The 21,091-nt window shown below is 39.2% G+C and overlaps 1 protein-coding gene across 1 annotated transcript in view; it reads left to right on the forward strand.

The window, feature by feature from the left end:
* The window catches only part of LOC126278403 (protein Spindly-like), a 119,248-nt gene that overhangs the window by 85,717 nt on the left and 12,440 nt on the right, over positions 1 to 21,091 (forward strand). Inside the window, exon 8 of the mRNA XM_049978505.1 lies at positions 13,651 to 13,823. Within this exon, the coding sequence (XP_049834462.1) occupies positions 13,651 to 13,823 (173 nt within the window). The remainder of the gene's footprint in view (positions 1 to 13,650; positions 13,824 to 21,091) is intronic.

The raw sequence follows: 21,091 nt of genomic DNA on the forward strand, positions 1-21,091 counted from the left end.
CAGCGGCCCAGGTCAGGGCTTATGATGGCAGTTTGCGTCCAGTCCCTTCTTTCTGAGCTGGAGTCTTTCCCGTTACCTCCTCTCCTCGAGGTCCATTCACGTACATCTCCATGGTGTACACCTAAGCTGTAGATTCTTCTGAACCTTTTGCATGGTCCTAATGACTCCGTTAACCCCATGGCTCTCCACTATCACATCTCTAGATTCTCAACATGTACCAGGGCCATGAAGAGGTTTACACTGACGGTTCAATGGCTGGTCGTCATGTAGGCTTTGTTTATGTTCATTGAGGACATATTGAACAGCACTACTTGTCAGATGGCTGCAGTGTTTTCACTGCAGAGCTGGCGGTCATATCTTGTGCTCTTGTGCATATCCGATCGTGCCCTGGCGAGTCATTTCTACTGTGTGCTGACTCCTTGAGCAGCGTATAAGCTATCGACCAATGCTACCCACGGCATCCTTTGGTAGTGTCCATTCAGGAGTCAATTTATGCCCTGGAATGGTCCCATTGTTCAATGGTGTTTGTGTGGACCCCAGTACACATCGGAATTCCAGGCAACAAAGTTGCTGACAGGTTGGCCAAACGGGCTATACAGAAACCGCTCTTGAGATGGGCATCTCCGAAACAGACCTGCATTCTGTCTTATGCTGTAGGGATTTTCGGCTTTGGGAGACAGAATGGCATAACAGTATGCACAACAAACTGCGTGTCATTAAGGAGACTACGAATGTGTGGAAGTCTTCCATGTGGACCTCTCGCAGGGAATCAGTTGTCCTCTGCCAGCTTCATATTGGCCATACGTGACTAACACGTTTACCTCCTCTGTCACGAGTACCCACTTCAGTGTTGCTATGGCTCACAAATGATGGTTGTACACCTCATGTTGGACTGCCCACTTTAAGCTGATCTGCGGTGGACTTTTAACTTTCCCAGCACCCTACCTTTGGTGTTGGGTGACAGTGAGTCAACAGCAGCGTTAGTTTTACGTTTTAGTCATGAGGGTGGATTTTATCATTTGATCTAAGTTTTAGCGTAAGTCCTTTGTCCCTCTGTGTCCTCCACCCTGTGCTTTTAGGTTTTAATGTGTTGCAGAGTGGTTGGCTTCTCCTTTTTATTCTCATTGTTAGCCAGCCATGGTAATCTGCTCTCTTGTCTTGATTTCTTCTACATGTTTCTTGCAACTCTGTGGTCGTCTTGTCCACTTTTGTCCATTTGTGTTTGTTACTCTTCTGTCATTCTTGTGGTTTTCTCTTTTCCTCTGGCTGTATTTTGTTTGGCTTGATTATTTTACTCCCACCCTTGTGGAATTATTTTAATTGGAACGAGGGACCGATGACCTAGCGCTTTGGTCCCTCCCTCCTTCTTTTTAACCAACCAACCAACCACCCACCCACCCAACCCGAGCACAGGGTCCTGGGTTTGATTCCTGGTGGAGTCAGAGATTTTCACCTGCCTTCAGATGACTGGGTGTTGTTGTGTTGTCTTCATCATCATCATCATCATCATCATCATCATCCATCCCCATTACGGTCAGAGGAAGGCAACGGCAAACCACGTCCATTAGGACCTTGCCTAGTATGACGGTATGGGTCTCCTGCATCTCTCCCCTACGCTCTGTCAAGAAGCATGGGACTTCATTTCCATTTCCATGGTATTAAGCAAATAATTCTCTCAGTTTCTAATTATGTTCTTTGTTTCAAAATAAATGATAAGATGAACCTTCATTAGTATATGTTATGCACACATTTTGCGAACTCAAAAGAAATCTTTGTGTTAGTTAAGACCCATACTGAATGAAAACATCATTTGTGTATTGTATCGTACATGTAAAAGTTTGTATCATAAAGTACACTAGAAAGGTGGAATCTACTTTATATTAAAGGAACCTTACCTACCCCCAAATACATTGCAAGACAGTGTTAAAATCTCAATAGATAGAAAAAGACCTGCAAAAAGGAATTTACCTCCCAACCAAAGTAGCTGAAGACTGCAATTTGATTTCATTCACAGACACAACTAAAACAGTGGCTTTTATAGGATGAGATGCCATAAGAACAAAAATGGTGGTGAACAATCTAATTGTAGAACATGGCAGCCATTTTAATCATCTGGTATGTGATACCTCAGAAAAGTATGGCAAAGATGTAGACAAGCAGAAAAACTTGGAAAACTATGGGTAACAACAGACAAGTATTTAAGAGACAAGATACAAAGAATAAAACACAGTTTTATAAAGTAATGGCTTGCGCAATATTTGTAGTTAGAACGGAACTGTGATCATAAGAGGCTACTAAAAGGGCTCTTACATCTAGTGAAACTTTTACTTTGTTGACTTGGCAATTATTAGGACATCATTAGTTTTAGCTCTTTTGCAATCTTTTTGGCTTAATTGTGTATGATCTCCTCTTAGGGTTGGACTTCCACTTTTCTAAATTTCAGGGAAGTACGGCCCGTTTGGGGAGCGCACATTACATGATGCATAATCTATTTTCCTCTTCCTATGATATGTGTCAGATGTTGTGACACATATGCTCCCACTGTACTAATAAAGCTACTTTTGTGTGTGGCAGGACAACCCCTTAAATGTGTAAATTACATAGTACACCATCCCCCTTGTTCGCCAACACATTGTTTCCAAGAGGGAGGAGAAAATCCAGCATTATAAAACACTTGATCAACAGTAATATCAAGATGCCTAGAAAAAGTTTGAACAACTGCATCCAATCGATCTGATGTCAGACTGTACAAACTTTGTGTCAAAGTTTACGCCTAGCATGATGAAAAGGTCTCAAACCGAACTAATGGCCCACACCACATTTTAATACCTGTTCAACCACCCACCCACAGTAACAGTGGTAATCACTCCATCAAAGCAACTGGAGAGGCCTCATCCTCCTCCAGCATCATCAGGAAAGAAGATACCTGATGAAGTTCCCCCCCCCCCCCCCCCCTGCCCCTGCCCAGATGAAACACACCAGCAACCTACCATCAACCAGTGGCCAACAGGGCCACAGACTGTGGACCATACAGGAGAATGGTCTTCTTCTGTCCCAAAAGACAAGACATGAAAAATTTCATCGCAAAAATTGCTCTGGTCAATCTGGCACCCATTTTCCCCGACATTGAGCCTTTGAATACCGATGGAGGGCCAAACATTCAGGTGGATTGTGACTCGGCAGCAAATTAATTTGTACTCCTCTTTTCCTTTTGCTGCTTTCTTACATCCAAATCTGATGTTTCTTCAATGGAACTGTAACATATACTATCGCCACATGGCTTAACTCTGTCAGTTTATAGCTACTTACTTTGCAGCTGGCATGGCTCTACATGAAACTTGGTTTTCTGAAATCCAACTCTCTACTATTAAAAAATTAAGATCCCACTGTACAAATTGCATTAGCGTCAAGAGGGCATTTGGAGGAATCTGCACATTCATTCGATTTGACATTTTCAATTGGCAGATGCCACTGTCCCCGGCATTAGAAGCTGTTGCTCTTCATGTATACCTGTCATTTAATGTAACAGTATACAATATCTGTCTACCCCCAGACAGATTTATACCATATCATAAGCTGATGGAACAGCTGCCTCCAACTTCCTTCCTGCTGGGCGGACAATCCTCTGTAAGGCAGCCAAACCACATGTTGCAGGTGCCAAGTAATAGAGCAATCAATTTCAGAGCTGGAAATCTGACACTCAGCTATAGCTATTAGTTGGCATCTCAAGCATCTCTCTCTGAATTCAGTGATCCATCCATGGCGACCTCTGCGACAGCAACCACTCTCCTGCTATTCTCTCTTTCTCTACACATCGGCAAGTGGAACATAACCAGGCCTGTCACTTTGGAAAGCCAACTGGCAGCCTTCATCTCCAGAACAATTTTTGAAACCAGTCAAAAGAAAGACATCGAAAGAATAGTAAAAAATACATGCTGTTGAGGCAATGATATCCTTCCTTCAGACTCTTCCCGATGGACACCAGCGCCATGGTGGCCTGAAGAAAAAACTGCAGCTATCAGGGCATGGCAGGGCACTTTGACACAAGTGCCATCCGTGTACAGAACATTTAGTAGCATGCTTGAGACTCTGAGCAAAGACACAGTTTTTAATAAAGAAGAGAAAGCAGGATTGTTGGAAATGGTATGTATCATCTACAAGAAACCGCAACCTACCACTATGGTTGTGGCTACATACTGTTCACAGTATTTCCTGGCATCCTCCTCAATGGCAACATGTATACTGATCCTGCTATTATTGCTGAATGTTCTGTGGCACACTGCCGAAGTGCGCGCATGCAATAAATATTATTGTAATTTCGTGATTCAGAAATGCCTGGCAGAGCGCAACTCGTTATCCTTCCCTGCACATAAATTTGAATCGTACAATATGCCATGAAATCTTCACGGGATATCAGCTGAGCGTCGTTGTCTTCTAGTTACAATGTTTCAATGGCTTGCGTATCCATCATCTTCGCATATATAATATGCCATTTACTAAATAGAAATTTAACAGCATTTTAACAAACTAGTGAGACACAGCCCCTGAAAATGTTAGCAATGACAGCATAAAACACATCCTTTGGTTTTCAGTCATATTTGGTGGAAGCCAGTGTGGAGTTGCTAGTCTCCCACTGCATTGGGTACCTCCCCAGTTTGTGGATAGGGGAATGCTCACCAGATATAGTGCATGCCAGGGAAACACCCGGGGTGGACTGACACTAGTGTCTCCTGCCTTGTAGTGTGATATTGGCTTATCAAAGACTAAAGAAAGAAAACTTTGCAAATAATTTACATGGTCCCCTGGGTTGGGGGCTGTGCAGTGAGCCAGCTCCTCACACAAGTGAAAAAATTAGAATGCTAAAAAACCTAATAATATGCCTAGGAAAAACTGGAATCTTGGATGACGAAAAAGTGAAGAAAAAAAGAAAATGACAGCTGGATGCTGGAATATGTGAGGTATCTCCACAAAATTGAATTTATTAGCAACATAGATTGACAGGTTCAAAATGGATGTTGTACTCTGAGACCAAGAGGAAAGACAAAGGAGGAGAACAACAACTAGGTAATGATTTATATATTTGCAGTGGGATGTCCAAAGTGGCAAGAGGCAAAGCTAGAGTCTCCATCATGACAAGGAAGACATGGAAACAGTGTCACAAATTGGGACTCTATTAATGAATGTCTTTTTATGGCAGAAAAGACTGTTTGCGAAAAAAGTTGTAATTATTGGAGTATACATAACCACAAATAAGAAGAGACCAGGAGAAAGACACTTTCTAGACTATCCTTAGCAGGACTGTAGAAAAAATCCCGTGGTGGAAGGAACTGCTTATCATGTGGAATTTGAACAGAAGATCTGGAATGAGATAATCATGTATGATTGTGGGAAAAGGTGGAGAGAGAGAGAGAATACAGTGACAATGGGGAACGATTGATTGAAATTTATGAACAGTTTGATATGAAAATTACCATCACATTTTTTAAACACAAGGATATTCATAATATACTTGCAATAGAATACTGGAGAATTTTGTTGTTTAATAAATTGCATTTGACAGGAAAGTAGTTTCAATGCAGCATACATTAGATCGTATAGAAGAGCCCAGTGTGTATCAGACCATTACCTAGTAAAAATGAAGAGTTTTTGGCCATGGAAGAATGCAAAGAATGATGCTAACAACGCTAAAATGAATTGTGCTGAGAAAGCTCAGAATCTACAGTTCAGTATTGACAGCCAACAAGATGAAAGTATACGAACACTCTTTGCTGCCAGGCTGGGAAGAATGTTGCAAGAATCATTTGAAGGAAGTAAAAAGGAAATATAGGAATACATAAAAACCAGTGTTATAGCAACAGAGATGCTGGGCATGTAGGGAAACAACCACAGCTGTACAGCAGAATGGTGGTTGGAGGAAACAGAGGTGGCAATTAAAGGAAAGAGGAACATTTTCAGTCAGTGGTTCAATAATAAACCGTAAGCAGCAAGAGCAGTCTACAAAGAAAAGAAGAACGAAGTGATGGAAAAAATACGGATAGCAAAGATGGGGAAGAGCATGTACAATGTCAATAGCGAACTAGTATTTGTGAGAGTGAAAGAAGTGTTGTCAGTATTAAAAGGGCTTCATCAAGAGACGAAAGCAAAGACTGGTCTTCAACTGATAACACCAAAGAAATGGAAGAATATTTCTGGAAATTATTAAATAAGGATACAGAAGAATAACTGGAAGAAGGAATAGGAAGGGAAGGAAATCCAAATTTTAGAAAGTGAGGTGAGTATGAGGTCAAGAATGGGAAAGAATAGTAAATCATCTGGATGAAGTGATATCAGTCTTGAGTTCCTAAAATATGGTGGTGACAAAATTGTGAAACTAATAAAATGATTATTCAATACGTTGTTACATGGAGATTCAGTAATCAAGGAAAAGAAGCTAGGTTGTATTAATACTACTTTTAAAAAAAGGATGACAAAAGCTGCTTGAACTATTGAGGAGTTTGTGTTATAGACACAATAATGTGAAATTCTGGGAAAGAGATTAAAAATAAGCTGGAAATTTCAAAAATCCAGAAATAACAATGAGGCTTCACAGCTGGTAGATCATGCATAGACTGAAGTTTTACGTCCTTGTGTATTACAAGGAAAGATGATTATGACAGAATAATATTATGTAGGAAGGAAGTTGCAGAACATATGCTGTGTACAGATGTTTGTTTCGTCGGTGAAGACATTTAACGGGGGTATGTGAGAAAATGGCAAGGTGTGATGATGAGTAAATGGCTTCACCTGCTGTTGACGTGGCCATAGATGTTTTGACATCAGGGCTTTGTGGTAGCTTGATCGTCAAGGAACAACCACACTACAAGAATGAAAACAAAAGACAAGATAGTTTTGTGACAAATAATATATATACAGCAATCTTGGATGTTACGTTGAGCCTTTGAGGAGTATGTCATATGAAAAGCTATGTTCTGCTCTAATTCATGAGTCACTCTAATGATCTATTCACCCATTTAAGGAAATATATATTAGTAAAAGGAAAGCCGTGGACGTGTTTTTTTGTGATATGAATAGAAGTTATCTTCTTTTGCTCCAGTAACAGCTGCAGAACATGAAGTAGTCAAGCCTTTCCTCGGTTGCACACTGGATTTCAGAGGCACTGATTAGCAGGAGCTCTACTCAAAGAGAATCAACTACAGCTATGTCCACTGGGTTAAAAAAGAAGGTTAACACATCAGATAGTGCATTGGGTGACAAATCTCATGAAATGTGCTCTGAGCTTCAACTACAATGAGTGAGACAGCAGCTACATGAAACCTTACAACAGATCTTAGAGAAACATAGGAAGAAATCAAAAAACATAGGATTAATTTTCAAAGATTTAGAAAAAGCATATGATACTGTACTGAGAAAACTACTTTGGAGAGCAATACACATGGAAAACATAAAGGATCCTTTAATTAAAATAATACAAGAAATATATAAATGTAACGTGTGTCAATTGGAAATTGATAATAAATCTTCTCTGAAACTTAGAAGAAGCAAGAGTTTGTTAAAAGGCTGTCCCATGTCACCAACATAGTTTAAAATCTAGAGAGACTGTAGTCTTAAGGCATGGTCTCATAAATGCAATGGAATGGGGCTAAAAATTAGAGATGGAGTTTATTTACATCACCTACTATTTGCTGATGATAAAGTAGTTCTAGTTTAAGACACAGAAGATTATCAGAAAAACAGAATACCTGACTGATGATCCAGATAACTTATACTTATTAAGGTCAGTACTTTGTTTGGGATCCATTTTAGAGATGGAGTGAAAATTAGAGCTAGAAATTAATAAAAGAATGAAGAGTGGAAGGAAACTCATTAGGATGCTCAACTCAATTGTTTGGAGGAGAAATGTAATAACCCAAAGCAAAGTAATCATATATAAATCGATATTAGAGAGCATAATTATGTATGGAATGGAGACATGGATTATTAATATGACACACACACACACACACACATTTAAAGAGAATGGAAGTAAGTGAAAGAATACATGACATGATTGATGGATGGAAGCAAGTTACAATGAATGGTGTGGGCATTTAAGAAGAATTGAGAGAGCCAGAAAACTGAAAATTATCCAGGAATGGGAAATGAGGAGGAAAGGACACACTAACTGGCTCCAAAATGTACAATGAGCAATGAGAAGACCTGACACAGGGAAGAAGATATACAAGATCAAAACAGCTGGAGTGACATCAGAGGAGATTAAGGTCTTGTGTAACAATGTAATAATTTCTGGGTATTTGTTATGTCGACAAAAGCTTATGTATAGAGATAAATCTCATTTAATTAAAAAAATTTGATGGGGAGGAGAGTTTCAATCCCATTGGTAGGATGGTTTTATTTCTCTCCTGAAAGTGGGAAAAGACCCTCATATTGTACTTATCACTGCAGTGGATGCTCCGAGTGGCCTCAGGCTCCTTTTTCACTCTGAAGTACAGCACATTTTTAAACTTTTGTGTACATATTTTATCTATCCGTGTATTTAAGCTAATTAGTTTGTAGTCTGTAGAATCTGCTTTTTCTCACATTTTAATTGTACTGTAAATGTCTACCTTCCTTGTTATATTCTTCAATGACCAGCTAGAATTTTTTTAGGTGCTTAGATTTTTGTCATTTTCAACTATCTGGCTACAGCTAGTGTCACACTCACTTTTAACCATTACGACATTTTCACAACCCTGGAGCTGACAATTCTCCTTTTCTTGCTTCATATGTTTTTATGAGAATTTGCAGTGAGGGACTAATAACAAAGTAGTTTAATCTCTCTAAACCCATAACCATGATTGTTATAAAATAATGAAGCTCTCCATACTACGCAGCCAGCTGAAGTGGCCGAGTGGTTCTAGGCACTTCGGTCTGGAACCACGCAACTGCTACAGTCACAGGTTCGAACCCTGTCTCGGGCATGGATGTGTGTGATGCATTTAGGTTAGTTAGGATTAAGTAGTTCGAAGTTCTAGGGGACTGATGACCTCAGATGTTAAGTTCCATGGTGCTCAGAGCCATCCATACTACTCAACAGAAGTGTGTTACAGGTCACTTAGAAACAACAAAGTAAGAAAGATCCAAGCAGCTAAGTGAGATTTCCTTGGGTTGTGAAAAGATGCACCAGACAAATTAAGAAACACACACATTTAGAAGGTATGAACATGTTCAACGTGAGGGGGGAAAATCTACAACAGAAAGAAATAGTGGGAGCATCTCAACAGAATGAACAGCGGTAGACTTCCTTACAAGGTTACAAATTATAATCCAATACACCGAAGGAAGTCTGGCCAGGCCAGAGAAGAGATGGGTGCCATAACGAAAGCCTAATACTTGATGTACAGAAGACAAGCATTAGGGACAATCAAGATACCTTTCAACATACAACCACACCACAACCCTAACAGTTTGGCAACATTTGTGATAAAGAAAAACCATATCCAATTTTTCAGCTATTGTGTACATTGTGAATATCTAAGTAACTTCATGAGCAAGTTGTTTGACTGCTAAAACAGCAGATCATGGACTAAAAGGCTTCAAACTCACATGAACTGTTTATATTTGGTTCAGTAGATCAGGCATTTGTGGAAACTTCTGCAGATGGTGGGAGAGTGGTTGGTGGTGCTGTTATCTTGTTACTGTACGATAGAGTTCAACTTATTATGTTTTTAAAGTCCTCTTGAAATAATTTTTCTGATGCTACATAAAACAGTTCATGGTCTTTAAAATGCCACATTTAGCGTCTTTAAAAGTCGCAAGTTAGTTGTGTCTATCAGAAAATTCTCCACATTGTCTACTATCACTAGTGAGAACCTCTTCTTATTATACATATTTGTTCTGTATACGTCTGGGCTGGCCTGTTTTAGAATACTGTCAGTCATAGAGTGTGTTTCACCAATTAACTTAACATAATGATTTATCAGATTATTTTACGGGACCTCATATTAATGGAAAAATTCCATTTAGCTAGACATATGTACAAAAAGTAGATTAAAACTGAAGAAACTGCAAAAAATTGGGAATTTAAGAAGATGGGACCTGGATAAACTAAAAGAACCAGAGGATGTACGAAGTTTCAAGGAGAGCATAAGGGAGCAATTGACAGGAATGGGGGAAAGAAATACAATAGAAGACGAATGGGTAGCTTTGAGGGATGAAGTAGTGAAGGCAGCAGAGGATCAAGTAGGTAAAAAGACGAGGGCTAGTAGAAATTCTTGGGTAACAGAAGAAATATTGAATTTAATTGATGAAAGGAGAAAATATAAAAATGCAATAAATGAAGCAGGCAAAAAGGAATACAAACGTCTCAAAAATGAGATCGACAGGAAGTGCAAAATGGCTAAGCAGGGATGGCTAGAGGACAAATGTAAGGATGTAGAGACTTATCTCACTAGGGGTAAGATAGATACTGCCTCCAGGAAAATTAGAGAGACGTTTGGATATAAGAGAACCACTTGTGTCAACATCAAGAGCTCAGATGGAAACCCAGTTCTAAGCAAAGAAGGGAAAGCAGAAAGGTGGAAGGAGTATATAGAGGGTCTATACAAGGGTGATGTACTTGAGGACAATATTATGGAAATGGAAGAGGGTGTAGATGAAGATGAAATGGGAGATACGATATTGCGTGAAGAGTTTGACAGAGCACTGAAAGACCTAAGTCGAAACAAGGCGCCAGGAGTAGACAACATTCCATTAGAACTACTGACAGCCTTGGGAGAGCCAGTCCTGACAAAACTCTACCATCTGGTGAGCAAGGTGTATGAGACAGGCGAAATACCCTCAGACTTCAAGAAGAATATAATAATTCCAATCCCAAAGAAAGCAGGTGTTGACAGATGTGAAAATTACCGAACTATCAGTTTAATAAGTCACAGCTGCAAAATACTAACGCGAGTTCTTTACAGACGAATGGAAAAACTAGTAGAAGCCGACCTCGGGGAAGATCAGTTTGGATTCCTTAGAAATGTTGGAATACGTGAGGCAATACTGTCCCTACGACTTATCTTAGAAGCTAGATTAAGGAAGGGCAAACCTACGTTTCTAGCATTTGTAGACTTAGAGTAAGCTTTTGACAATGTTGACTGGAATACTCTCTTTCAAATTCTGAAGGTGGCAGGGGTAAAATACAGGGAGCGAAAGGCTATTTACAATTTGTACAGAAACCAGATGGCAGTTATAAAAGTCAAGGGGCATGAAAGGCAAGCAGTGGATGGGAAGGGAGTGAGACAAGGTTGTAGCATATCCCCGATGTTATTAAATCCGTATATTGAACAAGCAGTGAAGGAAACAAAAGAAAAATTCGGAGTCGGTATTAAAATCCATGGAGAAGAAATAAAAACTTTGAGGTTCGCCAATGACATTGTAATTCTGTCAGAGATAGCAAAGGACTTGGAAGAGCAGTTGAACGGGATGAACAGTGTCTTGAAAGGAGGATGTAAAATGAACATCAACAAAAGCAAAACGAGGATAATGGAATGTATTTGAATTAAATTGGGTGATGCTGAGGGAATTAAATTATGAAATGAGATGCTTAAAGTAGTAGACAAGTTTTGCAATTTGGGCAGCAAAATAACTGATGATGGTCGAAGATATAAAATGTAGACTGGCAATGGCAAGGAAAGCGTTACTGAAGAAGAGAAATTTGTTAACTTCGAGTATAGATTTAAGTCTCAGGAAGTCCTTTCTGAAAGTATTTGTGTTGAGTGTAGCCGTGTATGGAAGTGAAACTTGGATGATAAATAGTTTAGACAAGAAGAGAATAGAAGCTTTCGAAATGTGGTGTTACAGAAGACTGCTGAATATTATATGGGTAGATCACATAACTAATGAGGAGGTGTTGAATAGAATTGGGGAGGAGTTTGTGGCACAACTTGACAAGAAGAAGGCATCAGTTGGTAGGACATGTTCTGAGGCATCAAGGGATCACCAATTTAGTATCGGAAGGAAGTGTGGAGGGTAATAATTGTAGAGGGAGACCAAGAGATTAATACACTAAGCAGATTCAGAAGGATGTAGGTTTGCAGTAGTACTGGGTGATGAAGCAGCTTGCACAGGATAGAGTAGCATGGAGAGCTGCATCAAACCAGTCTTTGTACTGAAGAAGAATAAGACTACTACTACAACAACTACAATTACTACTACAGTGACAACAACAAGGTTAAAAAATACTTTTGCAGTTGTTTTTATTCTCTTTTTACCAGTTGCGATGTTATTTGCTAGGTACTGATAAATTTCCACAACTCGAGCCATTGTGTTGTCATATGATGCAACTGCTATTGACATTGACACCTCTGTATATCTCTTATATGTAGCCTTTGTTTCAGGGTTGAGAATAGTGAGTAAAGATAAACATTTCATCACATTCCTATTACTTTGCCTTTCTGAAAAACAGGTTTCTATCACAAAATAAGGCGAATGTCACAAGTTTGTACGGTCTGACTGTGATATCTGTGGGAAACTGACTGATAATCCTGCAAGTGGTTTCTTAAGTGTCATTATGATCAGAGTTGACCGAAGCATGTCTTTGTACATGTTTTCAGACCTGGTATCTTTCAACATGTGTCCCACTTAGGAACTTTCAAAGAATGGTTGTGTAGATTCTGAATCCCCTTTTTAATTTTAGTAGTAGATACTGTACCCAACATCTCTTAAAGATCAAACTTTTGTCGGTCACTTCATCTGTCTGGATTGCACAAACTACTGAATTTGTTTGCTGAATAATACATGGGCCAAATTTCATTGAGCGTTCACTGTGGATGGTTTACATAATTAGTAGAACAGAAAAGTAAAGGTACTTTCTTATATTAAAAAAAAAAATTGGTACAACTTACAATCTTTTGGAATGTTGGTGTCGCCAGCATCAGTGCTATTAAGTAATTTAGTATGAATGGAAACCTTAGAGGAGCTGGTGACAATAGAGTAGATGAATCTGTACCATCCAGCTGGTGAGCACATGCTAATTATTCACCTGATGAACTTTCATCACTTGCCTCATCTGATTACGTATCATGTGTTGTCGAGCCCTCATGCAATGTCAGATCTTCTGTTGCTGCTGTTTCTAAATGCATTTTGTAAACTACTGTACAAGATGACAAACTCCTCTTAATTTCTAATACATAAAACATGCATACACACAAGGGGATCTCTAGTGGCAACAACTGTAACCAAATAATTGATGCTGAACAAGAAGTATGAAGTGGATACTCTGACTTCAACAATCAACTACTGGATAGAAACAGTAATATTTAGGACTCCATTTTTAAAGGGTTCTTGCAGAATTACTTCAATAAACTTGGGATTTTAATTTTCCAATATATTTTAAAATAAAATGTAACACTTGACACAAGTATTTATATTATTAATACATCTTTAATGGCTGCTTCATTTTGTTAATATTTACATTTGATTCTCACATGTGCCGAGCCGTTCTCGAGATATAAGGAACTCTATAATTGAATTAATTAATTAATTAATTTTTTTAACTGTGATTCAGTATTTTAAGTTTATTATTTGCTGTTTTTACATGGCTACAATGTTGAGAGTGTACCTTTCTTTTGAAAGGAGAAATACTCTACAGATTATATCCTTGAAAACTGCTGTTTGATTTTCCATTAGAGAGAAGACTAAAAAGATTTGGGAACGATATGAAGATATTATGATGAGGTACATCGCAATGACTGATGAAGTCGTGGCTTTGAAAAGTGAGACTGGTGTTACGGAAAGAATGAGATTGCGTGCAGAGGAGGAAATAGTTAAACTTAAACAGGAGATTGAGAAGAAAGGTGAAGGTAATGTGCATCTAGCTTTTTTCTGTTAGGAAAGTAGGCTTCTGTGCAAACTTCTGTTTTATTTTGTAAAATGAGCCACACATTGTTGTTTAAGAAATATATTAAATGCTGTATTACAGTTATTCTGCATGGAGTCAGAGTTTCTGAAATTTGCATGTCAAAGTTAGTTTCCCTTCTGTTGCTTCACTAATTTGTGAAACCATTTGCTGAACAGTATACATTACAATTTTATCATAAAGCTTTTTTTCTATTCTTTGACAACAAGTTTAGTTAGAACAGGAAGTGTCCTAGGCTGATGAAACTTAAGTGTCCTGACATAAGGAAGTTTGTCAGCGTATAAATTTTCAGCAATAATCTATGTAACAAATTGTTTAGTTATTCCAAAAATTTGGCATGTGTCCTGGTTTCTATCTGTATACAAGTTATACACTGATAATTGTGCATGTTGGGTGACCTCACATCTAGTTGATAATTAGGAATGGTGTTTGGAGATGTTGCATTTACATTTCATAATACTACTTTTCATTGTAAATGTATGCTAATAGCTCAAAACAAGTGTTAGAAGGATATTTAATAAGTATATTACATTAATTTATAAAGAAAAAGTGCAGGTATAAATAGAGAGATTTTATTATATTCAATTAAAGCTACCACTGTCAGTTCTTTGTCCACATAATTGCTTGCTAAACACAACACTCTTGTCACATCAAGTAACAATTTTATCAGTTCCCTCGTTGTTGAATTCTACCACCCATGAGCTAAATTGCGCATTGGAACAATCCTTTAATTCATTATCATCTTCAAACCACTGTGACCATAGCTGTTTCATTATCTGAAACAGGTAAAAAATCAAGGTCTATGTCAAGCATTTTCATTGTGAGAAATTCATTAGAGCAGTGCAGAAAACTGAAGCAATTGGGAATCTCGTGATGCAAAACCAAATGATTAAACCTGAAGGTCCCCAAGCACTAGAAACGTTTTACAACAAGATCCAAAATTATTAGCTGCGGAGTTTCTCGTGCACAAAACTGGAATCAGAAAAGCACCTCCCACTGAAAATTAGAGGAGTTGAATGTGTGATTGAAGCAACACAGACAATACCCAAATTCGAACAGACCACACAGAATGATACTACAGCAGCAGCAGCAGGGTAGGCAGCAATGCAGGACGCCACACCGACCAACTCAAAGGCAGCTCTTGAACCACAACAAGCAGTCCAGTTGATGCCACAGTTGTTTACACAGCAATCTGGCCTATCAAAACATGCAGAACCACGAAAAGTACAAACTCTCAAAAAGCACAATAATTAAAGTGGTGCTTGTATACAAACATAAGAGTGGCAGTTCCACACCAAAAACAAATAAGAGGAGGGAGTTAGTGACAACAAACAAGCAGAAAATGAAAGGGTTGGGGGAAGTAGGCTGCCTGTAGAGAAAAATGTATCTGCGATGCTGACTCAAGAACCAGTGTAACAAAAGGTGGATTTAAATATTGTTAAAGATCCTTCGATGTTTCCAGTGGACAAGATATTCTTAAGAGTGGATGGCGTAGGTACAGAACCCTGCCAACTGTGTACAGAGCCTGGAAGAAAAAAAAATAAAGGACTCCAAAGACTTCAGTGTTGCTACTTGTGTAAAAGAATCCCAATCAGAAATTCCTGTTGAAATGGAATGAGAAAACAACTGTTCAGTCTGCATTAATGAGCTTCTCTGTGGCTTTAACTCAAGCTAATTTAATGTTGGCTCTGAAAATTTATAAATTACATTTGATTTAAAATTTGCATTTCAACAATAATTCATTTATGAATAAGAAGCAGTTATTCTTATCTTACAAGAAGTTAGTATTTTAAATTTGTCAGTTCCTGGGTTCCGTACATTAATGAACATAGCTCCGAAAGAAAGTACAGTTGTTTTATTAAGGGAAGGTATTCCCATAAATCATACTTTTTTGACTTAGGCCGCAAGATAAGTTTGACATTCATGGCTAACATTAAATAACAATATAGATTTTTATCTGTTAGACAGGTCCCTGCAACCTGTTAATGGTTAGTGACTTTAACTGTGTGGTCAACAAAAAAATACCAGTCACCGAATTTTAACTACTGTAAAGAGCCACCCGAGTTGGTTCAGAGTGTGAAACTGAGAGACTCTTGGGAATTAAAGTATTCCACTGTACCGAAATATGTTTCTCGCCTCAACTTTGTGCAGCCAGCTAAATAGACTGCATGTGTCTGATAATATAAGTGAACAAATTCTTGCTGTTGATGTGGTTCAGGCCTGTTTTATGATCATCCTGCTCTTTCAGTAACTGTAAATCTACCAAGTGACATGGGTGGCAGTGGATGTTAAACATTTCATACCTTGCACACAGTGAATTATTCGATGTTATAAGTGACACTTGGCACGCTTATCTATGCTCAAACAATAAGTATTCGTCAAAATCAGAATGGTGGACCAGTTTAGCCAAAAGGAAACTTGGGCAACACCAAGTTTATTATGGGGCTCAAGAAGCAAGAAACAATAAGATGACTTTTGTTACAACTTATTGAGAGAGCTATATGATACACCCAGAAATAAACTTGATAACAGCCAAACTATTGAGCATGAAACAGAAACAAACAAATTGAAGCTCACAAGATAAAATCAAAACCCAAATCTCTTTAAGTAGCAACTTCTATGTTCCATTTCATCAGACACCATACAAATGATAGACAGACTTCACAGATTGCTTGGAAATGGAAAATGGCAGCTTACTCACAAAGCAGAATGACAGGCGACACGTCTATAGGAGAAGACTGACTAGGCTGCATATCAAGCAATGCGTGTTTCATACTGTTCAACACAATACCTGTACAGTAACTGTGCGCCACGTGCTTAACCATACAAAAGACTCAAAACTAATGCAATGGTTGTGGTAAGAGTGGTGTAGCTCCAGAGCAGGAGGCTGTGGCACCCAGCGTATGATGCAAGTTTTGAGTGCCTCCATGCTCCAGCGTGGAGGCGTATGACACCCATCGGCCATCAAGCTGTTGGACAACACAATGGCCCAGGGGCCATAACCCCCCCCCCCCCCCTCCACACAACACACACACACACACACACACACAGGTGTTTTACAACAGGAACAGTACAAACGAAAAAGATTACCCTGGACAGTGGATCACTCGGCTCATGGGTGAAAAACAGAGCAAATTGTGCAGTGAAATATGAACTGCAGGACAGGTGAACATTGACATTTCATGCACACATTGTGATCCATGGATTCCATTCAATGTCACGTCAGGCTGAGTGTCAGCAGTATATTGAAGCTCGCAGCATTTTTTGCTCTGCTTTGGAGACTGGAGAATATCGTGGCCAGTATGATGTGTGTGCTGTGTCTCCTCAAATGTGCTATGTGCACCTGTCCCCTAGTGGTTCGCATACCAGCGCTGTTTCAGCAGTGTGCAGAGCTGGCTGCCACTGCAGCGCGCGCCACCTTGCATAACGACCTCAGAGCACCGAACCCCACAGGCATGTGGCATGTGGTGTTTGGGAGGGTTCACTACCTCAACACCTTGAACTGAGCCCAAGTCCACCTTGAATGAGGCCACGGCCTGTACAGGGTACCAGGCCTTTAGCGGCTGGTATGAGCATTGGCAGAACATCTCCTTCAAGTCGAGTTGCGTGAAAGTGCAGCTTCAAGTGGGTGGTAAACTCCATCTGAGACTAAATGGGACCACAAAACTGACAGCAAACAAGTACCGTGAGGGAAAGTTGAAAAGAACTTTGAGGGCTACAAAGAAGGAAAAAGAGTGGATTTTTTCTGGAATTTTTTTTAAGGCAGAAGACATTTTAGAGGTAATCAACAAGTTGCCACCACAACACAGAATACCTGGACTAGACGGTATATGAAAAGAGTTTTATCTTAAGTCATGGAGCATCATTGGAGCAACTTTTACTGAAATTTTAAATGAAATTATGTCAGGAGGCACTGTTCCCATTAGAACCAAAATGGGTGAAATTGATCTAATGTCAAAGAAAATATACAACTTCTGCCCAGTAACCTTACTAAACTTAGATTATAAAAAGATTGCCACAGCATTTATAGCAGAATGATGTCCCTCCTTGACAAAGTAGTGAAAACTCAAAAAGCCTGCCTTCCAGGGAGACCTGTCATGACCCTAATTTCTGAAGACTGTAACATTATTTCATAGTTGCCATAACTAACATAAAATGTGTTTTACTTTCTGTTGACTTTTGTGATGCTTTTGACTGTCTCAATTTCCACTATTTAGAACAGGTACTGAAACAAATAGAACTTGAAGAAAGGGCTGTAAAAGTAAACTGAAATTTGATAACAAATCACTACAAGGATTATACGAGGGTCACTCCAAAAGAAATGCACACTATTTTTGTAAAAATACAGTTTTCATTCTGCACGTGTGAAAATTTTACAGTGTAGATACATCCTTCCTGCTTGTTTTCAAAATTAACTTCAACCTGCTCCCGTGAGTGGCGCCATCACAGCATGTCTTCAAGATGGCTGCTACACTTGACGTTCGTCAGTAGCAACGTGCTGTCATAGAATTCCTGTGCTGTCAAAACGAGACTGTGGGAAACATCCACAAGAGGTTGAAAAAGGTGTATGGAGATGTTGCTGTCGATTGCAGTACAGTTAGCTGGTGGGCAAGCAGGTTACGTGATGAAAGTAGGCACGGCAATATTGAGGATTGTCCTCGCAGCAGCAGGCCTCATACTGCACACGCTCCAGACAATGTGCAGAGAGTTAACGAATTGGTGACTGCTGACAGATGCATCACAGTGAAAGAACTGTCACGCTACGTTGGGATAAGGGAAGGAATACTGAAAGTGTTGACGTTAAAAAAGGTTTGTGCTAGGTGGGTTCCCAGGATGTTGACAGTGGCTCACAAAGAAACAAGAAAAACAGTATGCAGCGAACTTCTGGAACAGTATGAGAATGATGGAGATGAATTTCTTGGAAGAATTGCGACAACTGATGAAACATGGCTCCATCATTTTTCACCAGAGATGAAGAGGTAATAAGTGGAGTGGCATTATGCAAATTTACCCAAGGAAAAATAAATTCAAAACCACACCTTCTGCTGGAAAAGTTATGGCTACATTGTTTTCGATTTCAAAGTCTCTTGCTTGTGGACATCATGCCATGTGGAATCACCATAAATTCTGATGCATATGTGATGACACTGAAGAAACTTCAAGGTTGACCGAGTTGTGTTCGACCACATCGGCAAAAGCAGGATGTTTTGCTGTTGCACGACAATGCACTGCCACATGTCAGTCAAAAAACCATGGAAGCGATCACAAAACTCAGGTGGACAATACTGAAACACCTGCCTTACAGTCCTGATCTGGCTCCATGAGATTATCTTCTCTTTGGGAAACTGAAAGACTCTCTTCGTGAAACAAGGTTTGAAGATGACGCCGCCCTTGTGCACGCTGCCAAACAGTGGCTCCAACAGGTTGGGCTAGAATTTTACCGTGCGGGTATACGGGCGCTGGTTCCAAGATGGCGAAAGGTAGTTGAGAGGGACGGTATGTGGAGAAATGAAAATATTGTTCCTAAAGGATGTATCTACACACTGTAAAACTTTCAAACATGCACAATAAAAGATGAATTTTGAAAAAAATAGTGTGCATTTCTTTTGGAGTGACTCTCGTATCAACAGATACATAACAAAGGTGATTCAGATACAAAAGGGTGTCCCTCAAGGCAGTCTGCTTTCAGTGTCACTCTTTGTGCTATGACTGGAGCCGCTACTCAGGAGAATGGAAAACTAACTGGTGTGGCTATGGTTTTCATAAGTAAAGAGAACAATATAGGAAAACTGAAAACTGAAATTGACTACTACAGTGCAGCCTCTAGAACAAAAATAAACTAGGGAAAATGTGCAATATTAAATGCCAGAGGTTTTGGAATTGTTGGTGTACTGTGGGTGCAAATGGTAAACAGCCATGACACACTAGGAATCATAATGGTAAATGGCAACCAAAAACTGAAAGCTCACAACAAACTAAATACAAGGTGCCTTAATAGAAAACAACTGGTTAAAAAAATCAGGATTGTGACTCAGGTGTGTATCCAATTCTCAAACTGCAGGCCAAAAAGACAATACAAATGTCCTGAAGGTGTGTGCAACAAGGCCGTATCTTCAAGCTAAATTACAGTGTGATCATAAAATCAAGACAGGTAGGTAGCTTAGAAAAAATGGATATCAGAAGGAAGATTACTGCACTGTGTGTAAAACAAACCACCTTAGTGGTTAACAAGGAGCCAAGCACCATCACATGGAAGCTTTCCAAACATGTGCGCACTGAAAGAATAAAACCGCCCATTGACATAAGCAATATAAATTTAAAACTTAAATTTGTCAGAGAATTTTACCTGGAAGAGTGTTCCCTTGGTAACATAGCACATCACAAAAAACAGTATTAATGACAAAGACCTTGAATGATGAATGGAAGAAGACAGCCAGCCAAAACCTTGTCGAACTTAAGCACCCAAATATCACATGGAAAACAATGTGGGAAAATTTTAGCTTGAAAATTCATTCATCAGAAGTGGCTTCAACTTCATGTCAAGTTGTAAACAATACTGTTGCAACGAGTGGAAAAATTTAACCTTATTGAGTGAAGTGATATTGACAAGTGGCTCAAATGTGATATAAAAGTTGACTTGCTGCGGACAGTTCATGAATTGGAAGTTGTCCAGAAAGAGATTAGAATTACTCACAACGGACTGCTTATATCAACAACATACTCCTATTGGCTGACTTGGTGTACTACCCAAAAACGAAAAAAAACTCTATTTATGTGGATTTGTACGTTATGTGAATTAAGTCATAACAAAAATAGAGACAACATTTACAAATTTCAAGATTATTTGGAAACAGTGTATTGGCATAGGAAATGGTTGCCAAACGTAAAAAAAAAAAAGAATTTTCAAATGTTGTTGTCGTTGTTGTTGTTGTCTTCAGTCCTGAGACTGGTTTGATGCAGCTCTCCATGCTACTCTATCCTGTGCAAGCTTCATCTCCCAGTACCTACGGCAACCTACATCCTTCTGAATATGCTTAGTGTATTCATCTCTTGGTCTCCCTCTACGATTTTTACACTCCACGCTGCCCTCCAATGCTACATTTGTGATCCCTTGATGCCTCAAAACATCTCCTACCAACCGATCCCTTCTTCTAGTCAAGTTGTGCCACAAACTTCTCTTCTCCCCAATCCTATTCAATACCTCCTCATTAG

This window comes from Schistocerca gregaria, chromosome 6 (assembly GCF_023897955.1).
Source record: "Schistocerca gregaria isolate iqSchGreg1 chromosome 6, iqSchGreg1.2, whole genome shotgun sequence".
NCBI lineage: Eukaryota > Metazoa > Arthropoda > Insecta > Orthoptera > Acrididae > Schistocerca > Schistocerca gregaria.